Source organism: Panthera uncia, chromosome B1 (assembly GCF_023721935.1).
Source record: "Panthera uncia isolate 11264 chromosome B1, Puncia_PCG_1.0, whole genome shotgun sequence".
NCBI classification, from domain to species: Eukaryota; Metazoa; Chordata; class Mammalia; order Carnivora; family Felidae; genus Panthera; species Panthera uncia.
This window is the reverse complement of record NC_064811.1, coordinates 150,820,080-150,841,837: the sequence shown is the minus strand read 5'-3', so window position 1 is coordinate 150,841,837 and position 21,758 is coordinate 150,820,080. Positions and strand designations below refer to the sequence as shown.

The 21,758-nt window shown below is 39.6% G+C and overlaps 1 protein-coding gene across 1 annotated transcript in view; it reads left to right on the top strand.

Annotated features, from left to right (window-relative positions):
• The window catches only part of MSRA (methionine sulfoxide reductase A), a 450,198-nt gene that overhangs the window by 173,761 nt on the left and 254,679 nt on the right, over positions 1 to 21,758 (top strand). Inside the window, exon 2 of the mRNA XM_049631400.1 lies at positions 3,852 to 3,920. Coding sequence (XP_049487357.1) covers positions 3,852 to 3,920 — 69 coding nt within the window. The remainder of the gene's footprint in view (positions 1 to 3,851; positions 3,921 to 21,758) is intronic.

Below are 21,758 nucleotides of genomic sequence, written 5' to 3'. Positions count from 1 at the left end.
GGGTCATGATCTCACGGTTCGTGAGTTTGAGCCCCCTGTCGGGCTCCATGCTGATAGCTCGGAGCCTGGAGCCTGCTTCGAATTCTGTGTATGTCTCTCTCTCTCTCTTTCTCTCTCTCTGTCCCTCCCTTGCTTGTACTCTCTCTCAAAAATAAATAAATATTAAAAAAAATTCAAAATCAGGTTTATGTACCCTGTTATCTTTGGGCCTCAGGTGCTAGAATAAAAGACAGGGCCCAAGGGAACCTTGGCATTGAGGCAAGAGTTGCATATGAACTTCCTCCTTCCTCTCCAGTTCAAGTAGCATTTTTAGTCTTCCTGCCTCTACCAGCACTGTTGCCTTGTCAGATGAGAGAAGATGAATGGGGAGGGAAGAGGGGCAGACATTTATAGAGTAGAATAGAGAGTAGTTCCTTGGACTCTGGGCCACCTGGCCCAGATCATTTTCAATGATCATTTTTGTGTAAAGGACATGTACGTATAAAGAGAACTACGTCATTAGTATAGCAAATAATAAAGCTTTCATAATGGCTGAAGAAAGGCTTTTTAGTCTCTCTTTTTATACTGTTTCTTTCTTCCTTCATTAATGTAACAGCTATTTATTGAAACCTATGCTGTGTCCCTGTTGGACTAGAATTATAGAAATGGTGAACCAAAGGAGCTATGAGCCCTGTCCTCCCTGTGCTTATAGTCTGCTTGTCCAGGTAATGACTAAATGTGAGGTGCAGCTCTGGTGAGTGTTGTAGAAGAAGGCCTTTGGTCCCAGGAAAGCCACATGACTGTGGTAGAAGGAATGAGGGACTGAGGTGGTCATAACACATGGGTCCTTGAAGGCCATGTTAGAGTTTTCACTTTAGCATAAGAGCATTGGGAAGCCATGGAAGGTGGGAGAAGGTTGGGGAGTTTGTGTCATGCAGTCAGAATTTTTCCTTCTTTTTTGAAAGGTAATTGTGACTGCACTGGGAAGAGTGAATTGGAGAGGGGACATAGATGAACTAGAGGCATTCATAGGAGTCTGGGCAAAGAGGCCACGATAGTTTGGATTGGAATAATTTGGATGGTGAAGGGAAGAAGTAGAAGGATTCTGGATGTCTGGAAGGTGAAACTAACTAGATTTGGTGATAGACTAGATGTGGGTAGTGAGGGCTAGAGAATGGGCAAGGATGCCTAGAAAGTAGAATGGCAGTCTTATTCCCAGAGTTGGGGATGCTGGAAGAGCACCATGTTTAGAGTGGAAGGTCATCTTTTGTTGGAGGTGCTTTTGAGCTGTCTGAGAAGAGATGTCAAATAGGGTACGCTTTTCATTGTAAATGTGTAGCATTTCAACTGGCTATAAATAAGCTTTGTTCTGGGAAACCAAGTACTTACTGTGGCAAAAAAATTTTTTTTAATCTATAATTTCATTGATTTTTAAAATTCCAAACGTATTTTCATTTAGAAAATAAGAATCTAACAGTAACAAAGGAAAATACTAAAGGTAAATATCATGCATAATCACCCTGGTCATTTTTATTTTTGTATGTTTCTCTGCCAGAGCAGCATTTCTCTTTTCCTATAAGCATTCATATTTTAATTAGTTGTCATTATAATCTACCTCTAGTGTTGTGATAGGATTGTATTCAATTACCATTATCCCAAGTATTTTTTTCACATTTCTATATATATTTCTATATAACTCTCAAATGCTGTATTTAAAATATGTTACATCAACCCCGGTGGCTTGATCAATTAAGTGTCTGACTTCGACTCAGGTCATGATCTCACATTTATGAATTCAAGCCCCGCGTCGGGCTCTGTGCTGACAGACAGCTCAGAACCTGGAGCCTGCTTTGGATTCTGTGTGTCCCTCTCTCTCTGCCTCTCCTCCTGTTCACACTCTGTCTCTCTCTCTCAAAAATAAACAAACATTAAAAAAATAAAATATGTTGCATAATATTCCATGGTTTTTTTCCATGCTTTTGATAAATCACAAACTATAATTTTCTAAGCAATTTTAGTACTTTTAGATATTAAGTTGATTTTAAGATTTCATTATTGTAAGTAATAAATATTGCTACGTGTGTCACCTTCCCCCCCCCCATGTTTCTTTAGAGTGAGAGTTTCTTATGAGTGAGATGAGTGGATTAAAGAGTTTGAATGGGTTTAAAACTCTTGATTTGTGTAAAGGCAAACACTTTTAGAACCGCTGGCAGGGACTGTGGGGAGCTGACCATAGAACAGAACTCTGACCTTGACATCAAGCCTCATCACACTCCTTTGGATTTAGCAACCAATGGGTGCTAATATTAATGAGTGCTTGACAAGGTCCCATGGCTACCTGGGACTTGGGCTAGCCTCTTCCCTTCCTCCAGGTTTTCTGTTCCTAGGATAGTGCCACCATTACTTAGGAACCAGTGAGAGCCCCTGAATTGATGGTATGCTGAAGAGATTGTCTAAACTTGGCTGAGCCTCCAGATTCCAAAAGACTTGCAGTGTGCTGCAGGGCCTGCCTTGGGTTCCTTTGAGCTTAGATGGGGTTCTCAAGACCTTCCATGACCTGGTCCCTGCCTACCAATCTGTCCTTCTTTGCCACTGCCTCCCAACATATCACCTTGGCGATGCCCAGGCTAGACTTTATTCTGGCCCTGGATGATGCCTTGGTTACATACACACTCCTGGCTTTCATTCAAGGTGCTTCCTCACCCTCTGCCTTTCCAAACCCTGCCTCTCCTTTAAGATTCTGCACTAGTTATAGTTCCTCCAGGTTGCTGGCTCCCACTTCCCAGCTTGCTGTTACTGCCATGAACTTTTACAGTACCTTTAGTCTCCATTCCAAGACTTAGCACATAATTGTAAGCTTCTGGTAAAGTTTGACATTTTTACCTCTTGAAGATAATTATACTCTCCAAGAGGGCCGTATCTTACTCTCCCCAGTCCCCTCAGAGCCTAGCTATGGTGCTAAGCCCTTGCCAGTGCTCCATAAATCTAATGTGACCCATGAAATCAAAATATATGTGCTATGTGATGCGGTGTCAAAGCTTCTGAGCCATTCTTATGTATTTTCAACATAAATGCCCACATGCAAAAATTGCTGAGGATATTTTAAAAATACTCATAGCTGGACATACTCAGATTTTCTCTACCTGACTGCATTTTGGGAGGTTTTGAGAACAAGTTAATGCTGGAAAACCAATACCTGGTCACATTTTATTTCTAAGTCCTTGATATGCACAGGGTGGGAAGGATGATTGGTGGAGGGAACCAGGGTGGATGAAGGGTAGGTAGTAAGAAGCACTGGGACATCCATCTTGTCTTTAAGAAGCCAAGTGTCTGTGGCTCCTGGAAATAGTACTTGAATTGTAGTGCAGTGATGTGTTCTGCTATTCTATTTTTTGAAAATTGGCCCTGATGTTATCCTGCTGTCTTCACGGCTCACTTCCTTGACTGGGTCAATATTGTGATTATCAAGAGTCTTCAGATGAAGCCTCCCCAATTTTCCCTGGAACCTGGAGCTTCCTTGTTCTTTAGGACCTGGCCTGGTGCAGTGGGGCCCTGTGGCTAGGAGTCGGGAGCTTTGGGGCTGGGCTGGTTCTGTGGCCACTAGCTGTATGGCTCTGCATGAGCTCGGGCCCTGGCACCCTTCTTTGTAAAGCCACACACTCAACTAGATCATTTCTAGGCTCTTCAGTCACTGAGACTAAAAACAAAATAATTGGAGCTCTCTTAAAAAGGGTAAGCTTTGGTGCCACTTCTAACTAAAAATGAGAAATAGACTCTTTGACACATTTAATGACATGTGTTAGTATGTGTGTGGAACTTTACACTTAACTTGTATTTCTTTCTTTCCTTCTCTCCCTCTTTTTTTTTTCTAGCCAAACATCATGTCAATGGCAATAGAACAGTTGAACCTTTCCCAGAGGGAACACAGATGGCTGTATTTGGTAAGATATCAACTCTGAAAGAAAACCCAAATTGTGTGCAATGACTAGTGCCAAATTTCTGAGTTTTAGCAAGTGTCCTCAGGGCTTCAAAATCTGGGCTCTTGTAGATATTTACAAGTCATGGGAGCCAAAAAAAAAAAAAAAAAAACAAAACTATTGAGTTCCTAGTATTTCTGGGATCAGAAAAGATTATTCTATAGAATTTAATATGCTTTCTTTTCTCACTTTGCAAACCAAATATCAAACTGTGTCTTTGCTATTTCTTATGTCCACACTGTGAATTAACCTGATAATTTACAGTTTGAGTTTTTCTTTCCTTGAAGGCTCCCCCCACCTGCCACATTGATACGTAACTTTGTCAAAGGCTGGGATTCAAGTAGTTTTGAGTTGTTATTCCACAAAAATCAATCTAATTGAATAATCTCTTTCTCCTCCATTATGAATTCAGCATATTCCTTAGAAAAGAAGTTAATTAAAGTGTTTTAAACAGAAAATCTAATCTCTGAGTATATATTTACCATATACAATTATGTGGTTGAGCAGAACTTCTCTGTTAGCTTCCAAACCTTTTGGTGATGAGGTCCTTTTTAATTCATTGTTCCTTACCTCCATATTTAATGTCACCTGAACTTCCTTTAAAATGTCCCTACACTTGGCACTTTCTTTGCCTACCTTCCTCCTTTTCTCCCTCCTTCCCTTTTCTTGCTGACGTCCTCTTTCCTCTTGTTTTTGCCTTCCCCCCTCACTCTTCCCTCCAGCAATGCCCTGGGGTCCATCCCTTATCACCCTCTCTGGGGTCACTTCCTCTGTCCCCTGAATTTTCATTTTCTTGTAGCTTCTGGATCCTTCCCCTCAGCCTTTAGACAGGTTTTATGGTCTTTCCCATCCTAAAAACCTGAAGTCCCTGGTTTTATGCCTTCTTCTAGTTCCCATTCTACCCTGGTCTTGATGATCCTCTTCTGTAAGGCTTTTGATGTAAAGCTGCTTTAAAGCATGGAGTTCTCCTTGAGCTGCAAATTAGCTTCAGGATCACCCACCTCTAAATTAGCCTATTCAGCATAAAGTATTAACTTATTCACAGAGATGGAACCAGAATTAGTAATCAATGATGATTAACGGTTGGAGAGTTATGAAATAGGGAACTAATTCTGCCTGGGTGTTTGTAAATCTTGCTCCATATGGGCTAGCACCCTTTAAAATGTGCTTATCAGTGGTTAGAAGTTATTATGCTCAGAAATTTAAACAGAGAATTTGATTTTTGTAGAAAAAAGCATAATGGACACTCTAAAAAGGTGTGCTAAATATTTGCTTTGTTACTTTTCCTCTGTGTACTTATGTTCACACGATGCCATTTTTCTGGAGTTGTAGGTTTGAAACTATCAGGGGACAGTTACCAGGGGACAGCAAATGTCACATCAGTGTGCAATGGGTTATTTTGATAATTTTTTTTTATATTTCAGATTTTTCACCCCCCAGACATGTTACACACTCAGTTCCATGTCATATTGGGCAATATAAAATAAGGCTAACCTATCTTAGCAGGGTTTCCTCTGTTTTGCTATTAGAGGAGAGCTTCCTTCCCAAGGGATAGACCCAGCACCAGGCAGGTATGGATGTTGTTTGGCCACAGAATTGGAAATATCAGTGAATAAAGCTCTGTGATGAGATTATTATTATAATTTGTCACAGTTTTGGTTTGTAGTGGCTTTCCTAAAAATCCTAACCCGTGGCATTGCTTGGCTTTGGGCAAGCACCTTTCCCTTTCCAGGCTTTAGCATTTTTCACCAATAGGATGAGAATTGACTGCTCTGAGACACTTGCCTTTGCTTCTCCATCTTACATATTCAAGACCCAAGGCTTATCTGGCGATAGGCAGTCCTCAGGAAACCCACTGTGAGTGGCCAAGGTGTGTGGTTTTAAGAGGTGAATCGTGTATCATTTCTGCAAGTTCAGAAATATACAGATTGTAAACTAGAATATCTTTTGACATCTAAGAATGTTTACATTATTAGAACTTCAGTTTGACTCTTCCAGATGCTTAAATTAAGGCCCTATTTGGGTTAAGTAGGTGCAAGCATTTTATATTAATGTTTTAAAAACTGTTCTCATTTTATATCACTTGTCCACCTGGCCTGCAGTAAAGAGAAGGAGCAGATGGCTTTTGGGGTGGGCTTCTCTCATTCTGGGTTGTTTATAGCTCTACTGAAAAGGTTAAACCAAGTATATAGCACTTGGCTCTTTGACATATGTTGGACATTTAATCCTCCTGGCACCTTGCAATCCTGGTATGAGTATGTAATCCTCTTCTCAGAGAGCTCATGTGACTTACCCGAAGTCACTCAGCCAGTGATATAGTGGAGGGAGAATTAGAGTCCAAGTGTAACTAACCCTGAAGCCCACGCTCTTCTTATGATGTCCCCTGACTCTTAGCACTGGTTGAAGAAGCTGTGGGCAAGTCTGGTAGATTCAGAAATGTCTTTCAGCTGGATCCATGCACAAATGCACGATTTCCAGCCAAGCCAATTTAGCAAATTGATTTGTGAATTTCTGTGCATTCCCAGAGTGTGCTGAAGGACTCTTGACATATAGCTTTTGCTGGGAAAATACTGCTTGGAATGACATCTCCTACTACTTATCACTTTTACCCATTTGATTTTAGTAGCATGTGTTAATATACAGGGGAATGTCTTACATCTACTTGACTGTGAGCTCACCAAACACCAGTGGCACTTTCTAGTTGTCCCAACTTACTCTTCAGCCTTGGAGGTGTTAATATTTTATGACAAAATAGTATCGCCAGTTGCAATTTTATTATCTATTGGTTAATCATTTGAAAATGCTTTACAGAATGCTATCTACATAGGAACTTTTAAATTAAATCCACTCTGAAAGTGGTCGTTGAACTGCCATTAGGCATTTAGAGTGGATAATGTAAGGAAGTATAAAGGACAGGGTACGCTCCATTGTAAAAAATACACAAGTGCGTCATTGTGTCACGTGACCAAAGAATATATAGGTGTCCCTTAGTTTCTGGCATGTAATCGTCACAGATTATTTTTAAGCTAAGATGTTTATTTTTTCAGATTTTCTTTCGTAGCCCATTTGTTAGTCCTCGTCTTGTTTTTGTGTGGCCACAGTTCTTAAGCTTCTTTGTTGCTCTTTCTCTCCTCTGTACTTTAGGACAATGATAATGAAGGTAATAGGCTCTGCTCTCCCAGTGGGCTTCTCCTCGTCTGTGTATGATGCTGTCTTTCAAGTCAGTGGGAGCCCTTTTTCCACAAGCTGGAGAAGCAGAACCGAACATTTTGCAATTACTTCATGCCTTTGTTCCCGGTGGCTGACAGTGCCCTATGGCTATCATCCCTTTAATCCTACAACAGCCCTGTGAAGTGGGCATTATTGTGCTCTGTTAGAGACAGAGAAACTGAGGCACCCAAAGATGAAAGAAATCTGGTCAAGTGGAGGGAATGCTTTCTCGGGCATGAGGACACATCCACATTACATTTGCCAGCATGCTGTGCCTGACTTAGAAAGGTTCTCTCCAGCTCTCAATAACTTAATGAAAGTGACATCCCATTGGCAGTGAGCCACTCCATCCATGCAGAGAGCACAGAGGCTCCAGCCATTCTGTGGTGGTTTTTTTTTTTTTTTAAAGCACAGAACAAAAAAAATAAATAAAGCACAGAACAACTATTCATTTTATTAAATATACTCTGTAGTCAAGAAGATTTATCATTTTCAAATAAAATAAAAACTTATTAATTGAGGAAAATGCAGAGAAGCTGGGGGTTGGGAAGATGTGTGAATTTGCGAAGGTTTTTAGTACAACTTAAAAAAATGAAATACAACTTTTAAAAACTTTAAAATACAGTACCATGCCATAAAATTTGTCATCCAAAGTAGTATACTTTTGAGAGTGAAAGGGTGCTGTTAAAAATTACATTAGATAATGAGGTGCAAACCTGAAGGGTTTCAGCCAATTGGGATATAATGTCACCCTATAACAAGAGTGTATATTGTAAAATATTGTGCCAAGAGTAATAAATACACATTGAGTCAAGTTGAAATTGAACTTAGATATATAAAATGAAGTAAACAAGTGAAAAAAACAATGCAGACTATACTATATTATATATGATGTAGTATCAGCACCAGTAGTTTCACTAACTTCCAAGATTTTCCTCAGTAAATATTGTTATATCTTTCTGAATGACTTGAAATTAAAAGTTAATTCATATTTATAAAACCAGGTTCATAGCTCTTTCATAAGAGATGGAGAATTGATCATCACAGGTCATGCCTTTGCAATTTTAATATTGTACTTATAGTATCCAATAACGTAGGGTGGTGAGTTCTCCACCACTAGAGGTATTTAAATGATAGAGTGGTCATTCCTAACAAATTGGAAAATGGGACTAAATAGCATATAAGAGTCTTTCTTCTCAATTAATGAGCATTTACTTTATTTCAGAATGTTAAACCCTTTTGAAAAAATTCCTTCTAGCAAGAAATTCTTTGATCCTATCATTTAGAAACCCACACCAAGCCTGTCTGCAGAAAGGTAAGGTTCTGTAGCAAGGAATCTTAATGTATAGGAATTGATATCAGTGACAACACTAGGAGTATCTCCATGAATTCTTAGGGTGGGTTTTTAGGCTCTCAGTATCCTGACAGCAATGGCTCTGTGATCTCAAACATGTTTTCTTTGTCAGGTTCTCTTAGGGCTTCTCAAATGAGAGGGAGCAAAAGACAATCCAAGACATCATGAAAATGTGCTGATGACCTTGTTTATCTCTGTTTATAGCCAAGGTGCCAAGAATTTACCAGACTGTTTCTCAAATAGGTGTGTGGAAGGGCTGATTCCAGAGCAAGGGCTAGTGACTGTTTTAGGGCCACAGATGCACCCCAGTCCAAGTGACTCACCTTGAGCACTCCAAAGGAGAATGAGATCCATGTCTGTAAGATGAACCAATCATAAGACATTTTTTCCCCCTGACTTCAATTGGAGGTGAATTTTGAAACAGCCACAGTTATTTTGTCTGCTAGCCAAGAAAACAGCATTGAAAGCAGCAGGCAATATGTCAGACTTCAAAGGAAAATATATTGGTGGCTCATTGGCTTGAATCCAACATTATGTTGGTAAATAATCAAATCCCGGTGTGGCATATTTCTCCCTGAACCTTGACTGAAAACCATTGAAGACCATTCTGTGAGCTGTAGAGTGGCAGTCACTCATTCTAGGAAAAAGGCCAGAAAGAATGACTTTGAAATGTGTTTATAATTAACTAAACAATCTAAATTCACAAGACTGTTAGAACAGCAGGCTGCTAACTGGTGCAAACTTCTTAAGTGATGAGGCACTTGGGGAAACAAAAATAGGCCTTCCTCCCATGATAATCTGAAGCACCTTCAAGGGACAATAATTGGTCATTTAGGGACATGTTTTAAGATATATTTTATTTTATTTATCTTTTGTGTGTGTGTGTGATGTTCTCAATTTTTATTTCCTTTTTGAGCGTGGAGAGGTTAGATAATACAGGGAGAGGGGAAGAGACCTCCCTGAAAATCCCATTTGGATTGTATGAGATTGCTTGTTATGGCACAGCACACCTCGTCCCAGTCAGGAAGAGCACAGGTGTGGAGGTGGAGAGGGTATCCTGGGGGCAGGGAGGGTGTGAGAGGGGGATATATTTAGAATAGGGAAGCTGGAGTGTGGGTGGGGATTTTTGTGCTTAGAGAATGGAACTGAACCCATTGTAGAAAGGAGTAAACCCAAATCCAGTAATGTTTGATAATCGTGTATCCACCAACCTCAACCATTTGGAATGCATGTGAGAACCAGAAAATAAGCTCTACCCCCCACCTCCCACCACACACATGAAAGTTGAGGAGGAGTCTATAAATAATTCTGAACTCACAGAGGCCTTTGCAGTCAGATAAACCTTGGTACATGACTCTAGACAAGTACCTTACCTGCTCTAAGCCCCATTCCTCATCTGTAAAATGAGGTGAAGAATGTCTACCTCACAGGGTTGTTTTCAGAATGTCATGAGCTAATGCCTCAAGGCATTTAGGGTATGGGGGACAGATGGGACAGATCTCAGGCACTGCTGCTCATAGGACAGCCTGTGCAGTGTTCCCCGGGAGGCCACCTGCTCTCCTCAGCCAGAATGCGCTGTGATCCAGGCCCCAGGCGATTGACCCCAACATTAGTCAGTTCCATTTGATCCATAATCTCTCTTGCATAATACCTGATGAGCGCTGTAACTCAGGGATTTTGAAGGATAACAGATTGCATTAGTGGAGAACTCAACTAATACTGGCCCAGTACTGACCAGCCCTTGTTAAAACTTTCTAGTAGGCCACTCTCATTATGGGTCTAAATGAGACTGGTTGCTTCCTTATGAATCAACACAGAGCTCTCAGAAAATGCCATGATTTCTCTTTTGGCCTCACCTATTGAGTTGATCAGTTGTGGCTAATTATTTCACTGTTATTGCTAGTATATAGTGACCATCCAATTGACCAACTTTTTGTAAACTTTTGAAAATGAAGATTTATAGAATTTATTTTACCTATATGGCAGTAATTTCTTAAATTTCTACCGAAAAAATATGCTCAAGAGGATGTGCTAGAGAAACAATTATGTATCTACTGCTTCTCTGTGATTTAGCTTTTTTAGAAGAAAAATGTAGATATGGAGAATGACAAAAACTGAAGTTAATCGTTAATCAGTTTAGCTCAACTAGCATTTTTAAGAAAAATACTGAGCCCCATGTTGCAGATGATATAAGACAGCTAATATATTCTCTCTTGCTCTTACTCTTCCCAATCATTTATCTTTGGCCTTGTTATAAAACAAAATAAAGGAAAATTAAAATAGATACAAGACATGGAAAAATTGCATACATTAGAATTAGCTAAATGTTAGACCAAAGAAAAATATGAGAAATGAAATACAAATAGTACGTGCCACGATACAATATAATTTGTTAAAGTTGGTCACAGATTTGGCTCTATATTTTCTAGCAGCATTGTGAAGACCAATTAGTTGTATGATTGGTTTCCGTTTTTAAAAATTGTGGTAAAACACATAATATAAAATTTGCCGTTTTAACCATCTTTAAATGTAAAGTTCAGTGGCATTAAGTACATTCACATGGCTGTGCAGCCATCACCACCATCCATCTCCTGAACTTTTTCATCTTCCCAACTAAAATTCTGTATACCTTAAATAATTATTCTCGATTCTGTCTCCACCAAGCCCCAGCAACCCTCATTCTACTCTCTGTCTCTGTGAGTTTCACTACTCTAGATATCTCCAATAAGTGGAATCATTCAATATTTATTCTTTTGTGACTGGCTTATTTCACTTGGCATACTGTCTTCAGGGTTCATCCATGTTGTGATGTGTATCGGAATTTATTTATTTTTATTTATTTTTGAGAGAGAGAGAGAGAGTGTGAGTGAGCAAGGGGCAGGGGGAGGGGGAGAGAGAGGGAGGGAAAGAGAATCCCAAGCAGGCTCTGCACTGTCAGCATGGAGCCTGAAGTGGGGTTCGAGCTCACCCAGTGAGGGGCTTGAACTCATGAACTGTGAGATCATGACCTGAGCCAAAGTCGGATGCTTAACCATCTAAGCCCCAGAATTCAGGTGCCCCAGAATTTCCTTCCTTTTCTAAGGCTGAGTAGTATTCCACCAAACATATATACCACATTTTGTTTATCCATTCATCTATCAAAGGACACTTGGGTTGCTTCCACCTTTTTGCTATTGTGAATAATCCTGGTATGAACATGGAAGTGCCAATATCTCTTGAAGACCCTACTTTCAAGTCTTTTAATGAGTATACCTAGAAGTGGAATTGCTGGATCAAATGGTAATCCTCTGTTGTACTTTTTGAGGAACTGCCAACCCATTTTCTACAATGGTTGAGCCATTTTACAGTCCCACTGGCAAAGCACAAGGATTCCAATTTCTTCACCTCCCTGCCAACACTTGTTATTTTGTTTGTCCATAGCCATCCCGATGTGTGAAGTGGTGATGGGTTTCAACGTTTTACTTACTGATATTGAAAATCTTCATGCTTGGGGGAATCTTAAAATTTCCTGATTCTAGAACCAGAAAGAAATTTCTTTTAAGGGTATGTGTAAGGAGAACACTGTAATGTGAGACAGTCAACAGTACTACTGCTAACCCTTTAGAGTGAGCAGCATGAGGAGATTTGTGAGCTGTTGGTCACACTGCTCTTTTCTTTGGACTGCTGACACACACCAGGGAATATTTAGGCCACACACTGTGACGGGTTGCACAGTATGCTTCTCTGGCTTAACCCATAAATTACTTGTAATGCATCTAAAACAATCAATAGACTGGTTATCTTATAAGGAATTTTCTATCAATATTATTTCTTTAATGGATTTTAAAAAATATTTACCTTTTAGTTTTTTATTGTGAAAAATTTCAAACATACTAAAAATAAACTGATATAAGGAAGCCTTCCTTATTCAGTTTCAGGTTATCAGTTAGGGCTGAGTGTTTTTCCTGTATATTCTCAGTTGCTCTCCACCATCTCAGGTTATTTCAAAGCAAATCTCACATATCATCTAATTTTTTAAATTTAATTTTGTTTTGTTTTGTTTTGTTTTATTTTGTTTATTTTATTTTGTTTTATTTTATTTTATTTTATTTTATTTTATTTTATTTTATTTTATAGAAAGAGAGAGAGAGAGAGAGAGAGAGAGCATGAGCTGGGGAAGGGCAGATGGAGAGGGAGAAAGATAATCTCAAGCAGGCTTCACGCTCAGTGTGGAGCCCTATGCAGGGCTCAATTCCACAAACAGGAGACATTATGACCTGAGCTGAAATCAAGAGTCAGACCCTCAACTGACTGAACCACCCAGGTGTCCTACATATCATCTCACTTTATCCATGAATATTTGGGGTACATATCTCTAAAAAGAGCAGCTGTCTAGAAAACATACCATAATGCCATTATCACACCAAAAAATACAATTATTTAATATCATCAAGTATGCCATGAGTCCATATTTCCACTATTGTCTCATAAATGTTTTTTCAAACCATTTGTTTGAGTCAAGATCCAAATGAGTCCATACATTGTAATTGGTTGATATAAATATTTAGTCTCTTTTAACCTGTAAGTTCATCTCTCTCTTTTTCCTTGTAATTTATTCGTTGAATAAATTAGATAATTATTCTGCACTATCTCCTTCAGTCTAGATTGAATGGCCATATTTGTCAGTCCTCTGTACTTCCTAAAAATTGGGAGTTAGAGTCCTGATCAGAATCCATAGGTGGGGTGTGTAAGCCATTCAGGAGGCATTTAATAACTGAATCATTAAATTAGCAGCCCTTAATGATCATTGCCTAGGTCCATTATTTTATCCAAGGCTATAGGATGGTGCTATTTTAATTCTAACATTTCCTTTTACTTATGAACTAGCCCTTTTATTAACTACTTGGTTATCTTGACATCCAGTTTGATTAAGAAAGAAGTGTCATTCTCCCCCCTCCCCCCCCCCCCCATCTATCACTTTCCTCCATGGATCTGAACATGGGTTAAAAGTATATTCATGAGTTAGAAGCATATATAAATACAGTTGCTTAAGTCAAAAGTGATTTAACAAATGATGGAAACCTCTTTAATTTGACTGAATGACCATTTTCACTTGGGCATTTAACCAAATTATTGAAATTTGTGACCATTTGGCTAAACTTGAAAATGCAATCACAATAGACAGATTGCCTCAACAGATTTGGGCAAAACAAACTAGCAGACACATACATAGTCAGGTGGCAGAAGGTATGTCTCCGGCAAGTCTGGATCTGGGGAGCAGCCATCTTCTTTGCTGTTGTCACCCAGGTCTTGTGACCAGGGGACATGTTGCCTTGTGGTTTCTAGTCCTGAACCTCAGCAACCCAGGATGAAAAAGCCAACTCCAGAGAGGGGGCCATCTTGTTTCTAGATGTGGAATGCTGTGAAAATATTGGAATGATGAGAATGGATAAGCAGCCAGGAAATGACAAAGCCTCCTCAGGAATGCTGCCCACTGTGAAGACTAACAGCTGAGCTATCTCACCTGGAGTGCTTTTTCATGCTTTGGCTTAATATTGTGAATGCGTTTGAGGGTAGCAGAAGACATATTTTTCAGAGTGCTTTTCCCTTGTCTCTGCCTTCCAGTTTTCACAGATAGAACAGGTAGGACTATCTGCAGTTTTCACTACCAAGTATTTTGGGAACTGTCTACTGGCTCACTTATTTTTTTAATCTCATTTTATCTTTATTATTTATTATCTTATGTATATATAATTTTTTATTTTTGGTGAGTTGTCTCAAATTTTCCTTTTGGAATGATGCTGTGTATAAATAAATAAGAGTAAAATAATTCCTATGAATGAAATTTCTTAGGCCTAGTACAACATACAGTTTTCTTTTTAAGGCATTCAAAATCAAAAATGCCAGATCTTTTTTTTCAGAAATAACTGGGATGTTATCACCAAACCCTAAGAAGTGGGATTCTGTTGAAGCAACATGTTTGGTTCACACTGAGAAATGATCGTTTAGCTTTGCCTACCTTTGGCCAAAATAGCGTGAACGGTGATGAAAGAGCCCCTGTGAACTTTTCATGAATTCTTGTGTGTAAGTGTCAGCAACATCCCAGGTGTCCTTATATACCTGGAGTTACTACACGGAACATCTTTCATCTTCCTCTTATGTCATTGGTACCCCAGGATTTAGACAAAGGATTATAGTTGATCAAGACCAATCGCATTGGGACCAAAGGTGGTGCTTGCCAGATGGCTATCTTTCTGGTACAAGTCTGACCATAGATCCTTCCAAGTCCCAGCTGGGATGCCAAGACTCATGATAATATGGTGACGATTAATGATAGTTCATGATAGGCCTTATCATGAATGAACTCAAAAAGATATTTTAAAAATATACTTACTTTAAGATGATTGAGGGGCACCTGGGTGGCTCAGTCAGTTAAGTGTCTGACTTCAGCTCAGGTCATGATCTCACGGTTCATGGGTTCAAGCCCCACATCGGGCTCTGTGCTGATAGCTCAGAGCCTGGAGTCTGCTTCTGATTCTGTCTGTCTCTCTGTCAGTCTCGCTCTCTCTGCCCCTCCCCTGTTTGCCCTCTGTCTTTCTCTGTGTCTCAAAAATAAATAAACGTTAAAAAAAAAAAAAGATGATTGAAAACACTTTCAGGGGCACCTGGGTGGCTCAGTCGGTTGAACGTCCGACTTTGGCTCAGGTCATGATCTCACGGTCCATGAGTTTGAGCCCCACGTCGGGCTCTGTGCTGACATCTCAGAGCCTGCAGCCTGCTTCAGATTCTGTATCTCCCTCTCTCTCTTTGACCCTCCCCTGTTCATGCTCTGTCTCTCTCTGTCTCAAAAATAAATAAACATTAAAAAAGAAAAAAGAAAACACTTTCAGATGTGGCTTTCCAGAATCAAGCTTACTTAGTGGGAATCAGTGCTGTCTGTTTTGTGGGAAAATAAAGTTTAAGTTTTTTGGCCATATCTCTGGACTCCCCTGAAACCCCCTCTTGCAGTCATTTGAATCTCAAATGTCTTTCTGTGATGGTCCTTTCCCAGTTTCTTAGTTTCCATCATATTGTCACTAGGTCAAGATGAATCCCCTGTGGAAGCCTGGCATTCATCTTGCTTCTAACACTCATGCATTCATTTAGTACTTGGGAGAATTTCTTGTCACCCTCTTTGCCACCAGCCTTCCCTTTCCTTACCATAAAAGTTGTCCAGGTGGCATTGACATTTGCATTGAGAGGAGTGGAAGAGTTTGTATTCACCTCATAGGGGACATTAAGAAGGAGGAAGGTTTGGGGAAGGTCACCTGGGAAAATTCAGGAATATGATGATACTAGGAGCTTAGAGTGGAAACAACCTGTGTATCAAATGAACTGTCAGGAATGCATAGGAACTGCTTCTTAGCATTCCTTTTGGCCGAAGAGCTCATGTTTGGCAAGTATGTCTTTTGGCCAGGCCTCCCCTTAACAGCTTTGTTGTAGAAATTGCACTAGCATGACCATAAGATGGAGAAGGCCCCATACGCATGGGTTCAGCATTGGCCTTGCTTTCAAACCACCCGTAAAAGTAAGAGCTGGATTCCCAAGCAAATCATATGTGCTTTAATCCTGGTGCCAATACATGGGTCTTCAGTGACACATAATAAATAGGTGGGCAGGTGTACCAGCTGAATGACAAATAGCTTCTCAGTTGCTATTGATGCATTCGTGACTGGACTGAAAGTCTTCTTTTTTTTTTTTTTAATTTTTTAATGTTTCTTTTTGAGAGAGAGAGAAAGCCAAAGCGTTGGTGGGGGGGAGGGGTGGGCGGGAAGGGGCAGAGAGAGAGGGAGATGCAGAATCTGAAGCAGGGTTCAGGCTCTGAGCTGTCAGTACAGAGCCCGACGTGGGGTAATGGACCATGAGATAATGACCTGATCCGAAGTTGGGTGCTTAACTGACTGAGCCATCCAGGTGCCCCTGGACTAAAAGTTTTGTCCCTGTTTTTTTTCCTTCCATGTAGAACATTTTTATTCTACCTAGCAATGAAGTGACTGTAAAAACACCACCACTTATAACTAGTTAGTTATAAACTAACTTTTATATTGAATAGTAATTTTTATACTTTAAAGTATTTTTAGATATATTATGTTACTTGTTCTTTGTATTTAGCTCTGAGATGAGAAAACTGAGGCCTAGAGAGATTAAAGGACTTTCCTGGAGTCAGGCTACTAGTTAATGGTAGAACTAAGTCTAGGACTCAGGTAATTTATTCACTTATTTATCAAGTTGTTTATTGCAGCAGGAAACAGGAAAAATATCTCCCCTCAAAGACTTGATAAGATAAAAAATAAGATAAATATCTAAAGTATATGGTACAGAATATCAGATTGTGATAAGTGCTGTGGATTTATATAAAGCAAGGGAAGAGAATAGGAAATGCCAGGTTGGGATTGGGGTGAGGGCTTGCAATTTAAAATGATAGTCAAGGGACACCTGGGTGGCTTAGTCGGTTAAGCCTCCAACTTCTGCTCAGGTCATGATCTTATAGCACGTGAGCTCAAGCCCCACATCCGGATCTCTGCTTTCAGCATGGAGCCTGCTTGGGATCCTCTGTCTCCCTCTCTCTGCCCCTCCCCACCCTAAAAAAAAACACAATAAAAATTGTTTTAATAAAAAAAATAAAATGATAGTCCAGGAAGGCATCAATGAAGTAATATTTAAACAAAGCTCTTAAAGAGGTAAGGGGGTTGTTATACAGAGATCTGTGGAAAAACCATTCTAGGCAGAAGGAATACAAGTGCAGAGTCCCTGAGGCAGGAGTGCGTGTGACACAAGGTCCATATGCTGGAGTGTAATAAGCAAAGAGGGGAGGAAGAGGAGCTGAGGTCAGAGATTAAGAAGGAGTTAAATCATGAAGGGCCTTGTGGTTACTGTGGGGACTTTGACTTTTATTTTGCATGTTATGGGAAGCCTTTAGAGGATTTTGGGCAAAGAAATGAGATAATATGACTCATTTTTTAAAACAATCACTTTGGCTCTGATGGTAAGGAAAGAAGCAGAGATACCATTTAGGAGGCTGTCTTCTCTCTGTCCAGTACTTGTTGTGTGAACACATACTGCCTTTAATTGATAATAATAATAAAAAGCCTATACCTTTGTGTATCTTTCCCAAATGCAATATCTTCATAGTTTTAGAATATTTTCTTTCCCTGGGTATTAAGAATTTAAGTGCCCCCCCCCTTTTTTTTAAAGAGGGGAAGATTTAAAAAAATTTTTTTTCTTTTTTTAACATTTATTCATCTTTGAGAGACCGAGAGAGACAGCATGAGCGGGGAAGGGGCAGAGAGAGGGAGACACAGAACCCGAAGCAGGTTTCAGGCTCTGAGCTGTCAGCACAGAGCCTGACACGGGACTCAAACTCAAGAACTGCGAGATCATGCCCTGAGCCAAAGTCAGATGCTCAACTGACTGAGCCACCCAGGCACCCCTAAGTGGCCCTTTTAAATGACACATTAGCTAAGAACAGATACAAATCCTTTGTAGAGAGTACAGTTGTCGCTTGAATAATATAGATTTGAACTGCGTGGGTCCACTTATATGTGGATTGTTTTCAATAAATTTATTGGAAAGTTTTTTCAAGATTTGTGAAAATTTGAAAGGACTTACAGATGAATGACGTTGCCTGGAAATATTGGAGAAATTAAGAAAAAGGTATGTCATGAATATGCATAAGATATATGTAGATACTAGTCTGTTTTTATCATTTACTACCATAAAATACAGACAATTCTATTTTGAAAAGTTAAACTTTATCAATACTTGGACACACACTTAATGGGCCATGCATGGTGCCATTTGCAGTTGAGAGAAATGTAAACAAGCATAAAGATGCAGTATTAGATCATAACTGAATAAAATTAACTATAGTAATACTGTGCAATTGTCATAATTTTGTAGCAACCTCCTGTTGGCATTGTGGTGAGCTCAAGGGTTGGGAGTATCCGCTTAAAATGCCACTTGATACTTATCATCTCTACATGAACAACTCATCTGTTTTTTAAATTGCATATCCCGGTTAAGAGTGATCTCTCATGGTTCTTGCGTATTTTTCATCGTGTTTAGTGCAATACCATAAGCCTTGAATAACACCACAGGACTCCTACAAAGTGCCGCTGGTGATGCTGGAAGTGCTCCCAAGAAGCAGAGAAAAGTCATGACATCACAAGAAAAAGTTGAATCGCTTCATATGTGCCATAGATTGAGGTCTATAGCTGAGGTTGTCCGTCATTTCAAGATGAATGTGTCCAGTGTTAGGACCACTGTAAAAAAAAGAAAAAGAAAGATGTGAAGCCAGCAGGTACAAAAATCTTGCACTTTTTGTGAAATACCTATTTATCTCATATTGAAAAGGCAGTTTTGGCTGTAAGAAAGGCCTCCCAATAGATTCAAATATGATTTGAGAAAAAGCGAAGTCATTAAACTTAAAGCAGAAAGATGGTGAAGGATCTAAAGGTGGAGAATTTAATGCCAGAAAAGGATGGTTTGATAATTTTAGAAAGAGGTTTGGGTTTAAAATGTCAAGATAACTGGAGAAGCAACTTCTACAGACCAAGAGGCAGCAGCTAGGTTCTCCGATGCCATTAAGTAAATCATTGCAGACTGTTGGTGGGAATGCAAACTGGTGCAGCCGCTCTGGAAAACAGTGTGGAGGTTCCTCAAAAGATTAAAAATAGATCTACCCTATTACCCAGCAATAGCACTGCTAGGAATTTACCCAAAGGATACAGGAGTGCTGATGCATAGGGACACTTGTACCCCAATGTTTATAGCGGCACTTTCAACAATAGCCAAATTATGGAAAGAGGCTAAATGTCCATCAACTGATGAATGGATAAAGAAACTGTGGTTTATATACACAATGGAATACTACGTGGCAATGAGAAAGAATGAAATATGGCCTTTTGTAGCAATGTGGATGGAACTGGAGAGTGTTATGCTAAGTGAAATAAGTCATACAGAGAAAGACAGATACCATATGTTTTCACTCCTCTGTGGATCCTGAAAAACTTAATGGAAGACCATGGGGGAAGGGAAGGACAAAAAAAAGGGTTAGAGAGGGAGGGAGCCAAACCGTAAGAGACTCTTTAAAACTGAGAACAAACTGAGGGTTGATGGGGGGTGGGAGGGAGGGGAGGGTGGGTGAAGGATATTGAGGAGAGCACCTGATGGGATGAGCACTGGGTGTTGTATGGAAACCAATTTGTCAATAAATTTCATATTAAAAAAATAGTAAAAAAAAAAAAAAAGAAAATAATTGCAGAGAAAGAGTATCTGCCTGAATAGATTTGTAATGCAGACAAAAGTGCCCTATTCTGGATGGGTGGGGGGCGGCAAGACACAAAGGACTTTTATTAGTAGGAAAAAGAAGCAAGCACCAAGATTTAAGGCAGGAAGGGATAGATTACTGTTTTGTAGAAATACAGTTTGGTTTAGGATCAGTATCTATAAATCTGCTAATCCCTGAGTCTTGAAGGGAAAGGTAAGCACCAACTGCCTTGTTTTGGTTTTACAATAAGAAGGCCTGGACAATGAGAACCCTTTTTCTGGATTGGTTCCATTGATGTTTTGTCCCTGAAGTCAGGAAGTAATTGCTGGTAAGGGACTGCCTTTTAAAATTCTTTTGGTACTGGAAATGCTCCTGGCCATGCAGAGCCCCATGAGTTCAACACTGAAGGCCTCAAAGTGGTCTGCTTGCCCCCAGACACAATGTAATTCAGCCTCTAGATCAGGGGGTCATAAGGACCTTTAAGGCTCATTATGCATGACACTCTGTGTAAAGGATTGCCAATGCAGTGGAGGAGAACCCTCATGGAGAGAACATCATGAAAGTCTGGGGGGATTACATCACTGAAGATGCCATCATTGTTACAGGAAACGCCATGAAAGCCATCAAGCCCGAAACAATAAATTCCTGCTGGAGAAAACTGTGTCCACATGTTGTGCATGACTTTACAGGATTTACAACAGAGCCAATCAAGGAATATCATGGCAAAGATTGTGGATATGACAAAAAAGGTGGGGTGTGAAGGGTTTCAAGATATGGATATTGGAGAAATTCAAGAGCTAACAGGGACACACTGGAGGAATTAATAGAAAATGACTTGATGTAGACATGTGGTTCAGAACCAGTATGCAATGACGAGGAAGACGTAGAAGAAGCAGAGAGAGAAAACAAACTGACGTTGGAAAATCTGATGGAAGGTTCCAATTATTCAAAGGTGTTTTTGACTTTTTTTTTTAAATGACTTCGACCCTTCCATAATATGAGCACTGAAATCAAAGCGAACAGTGGAAGAAGGCTTGGTACTGTATAGAAACATTTCTAGAGAAAAAAGAAGCAAAGTCAGAAATTACAGTATGTTTCTGTAGGGTTACATGGAGTGTGCCTGCCTCTTTTGCCTCCCCTTAACCTCTTCTATCTCCTCCACCTCTTCCACCCCTGGAACAGCGAGACCAACAACTCCTCCTGCACCACCCCCTCCTCCTCTTCCTCCTGCTCCTCCTCCTCTGCCTACTCAATGTGAAGACAATGAGGATAGAGACCTTTATGATGATCCACTTCCACTTAGTATTAAATAATCATCATGCTGTACAGTTAATAAGCTCATCTGTTGTATATGTGTGTGAGTGAATTTGTGTGAAGATCTAATCACTGTAGGCAAGAACTGCATGAGATGTTTTTGTGTCATAGTCACCTAAGTATTCATCATGTAGAATATCGTGTGAAAGACTTGCATGGAAATGGATAGCCTATCTTTACAGAGGCATAAGATGAATGATATATAATGTAAAATTAATGTGCCAGCTTTCTTACTGTTATAACTATGCTTTCAAAGAGTTATATTGCCATATAGTATGCTTCTCTCTCTCATAATTGGAGACACTGCATATCAGCCTATCATCACAGGGAAGTGGTTTTTTTAAAGGTAACAATATTTCCAATAGTATATTATGAAGACTGTAATACTGTATGCCATAAAAATTTTATAATAATTAACTCATTAGTATGTAGTCTAGGCTACCATGAAGCAATCATACTGCTGCTTCTTTGTTATCAGTGCATGAATCGTTTTGCCTGTAAATAAATATGCATTTATTTTTCACATTTTTTCCTTTTTGATATCTAGTGTTAATAATATGTGTAACATCAACAGTGTTTTGTATCATATAATACCATATTGATATAAGTACTGGTAGACAATTTATTTTATAAACAG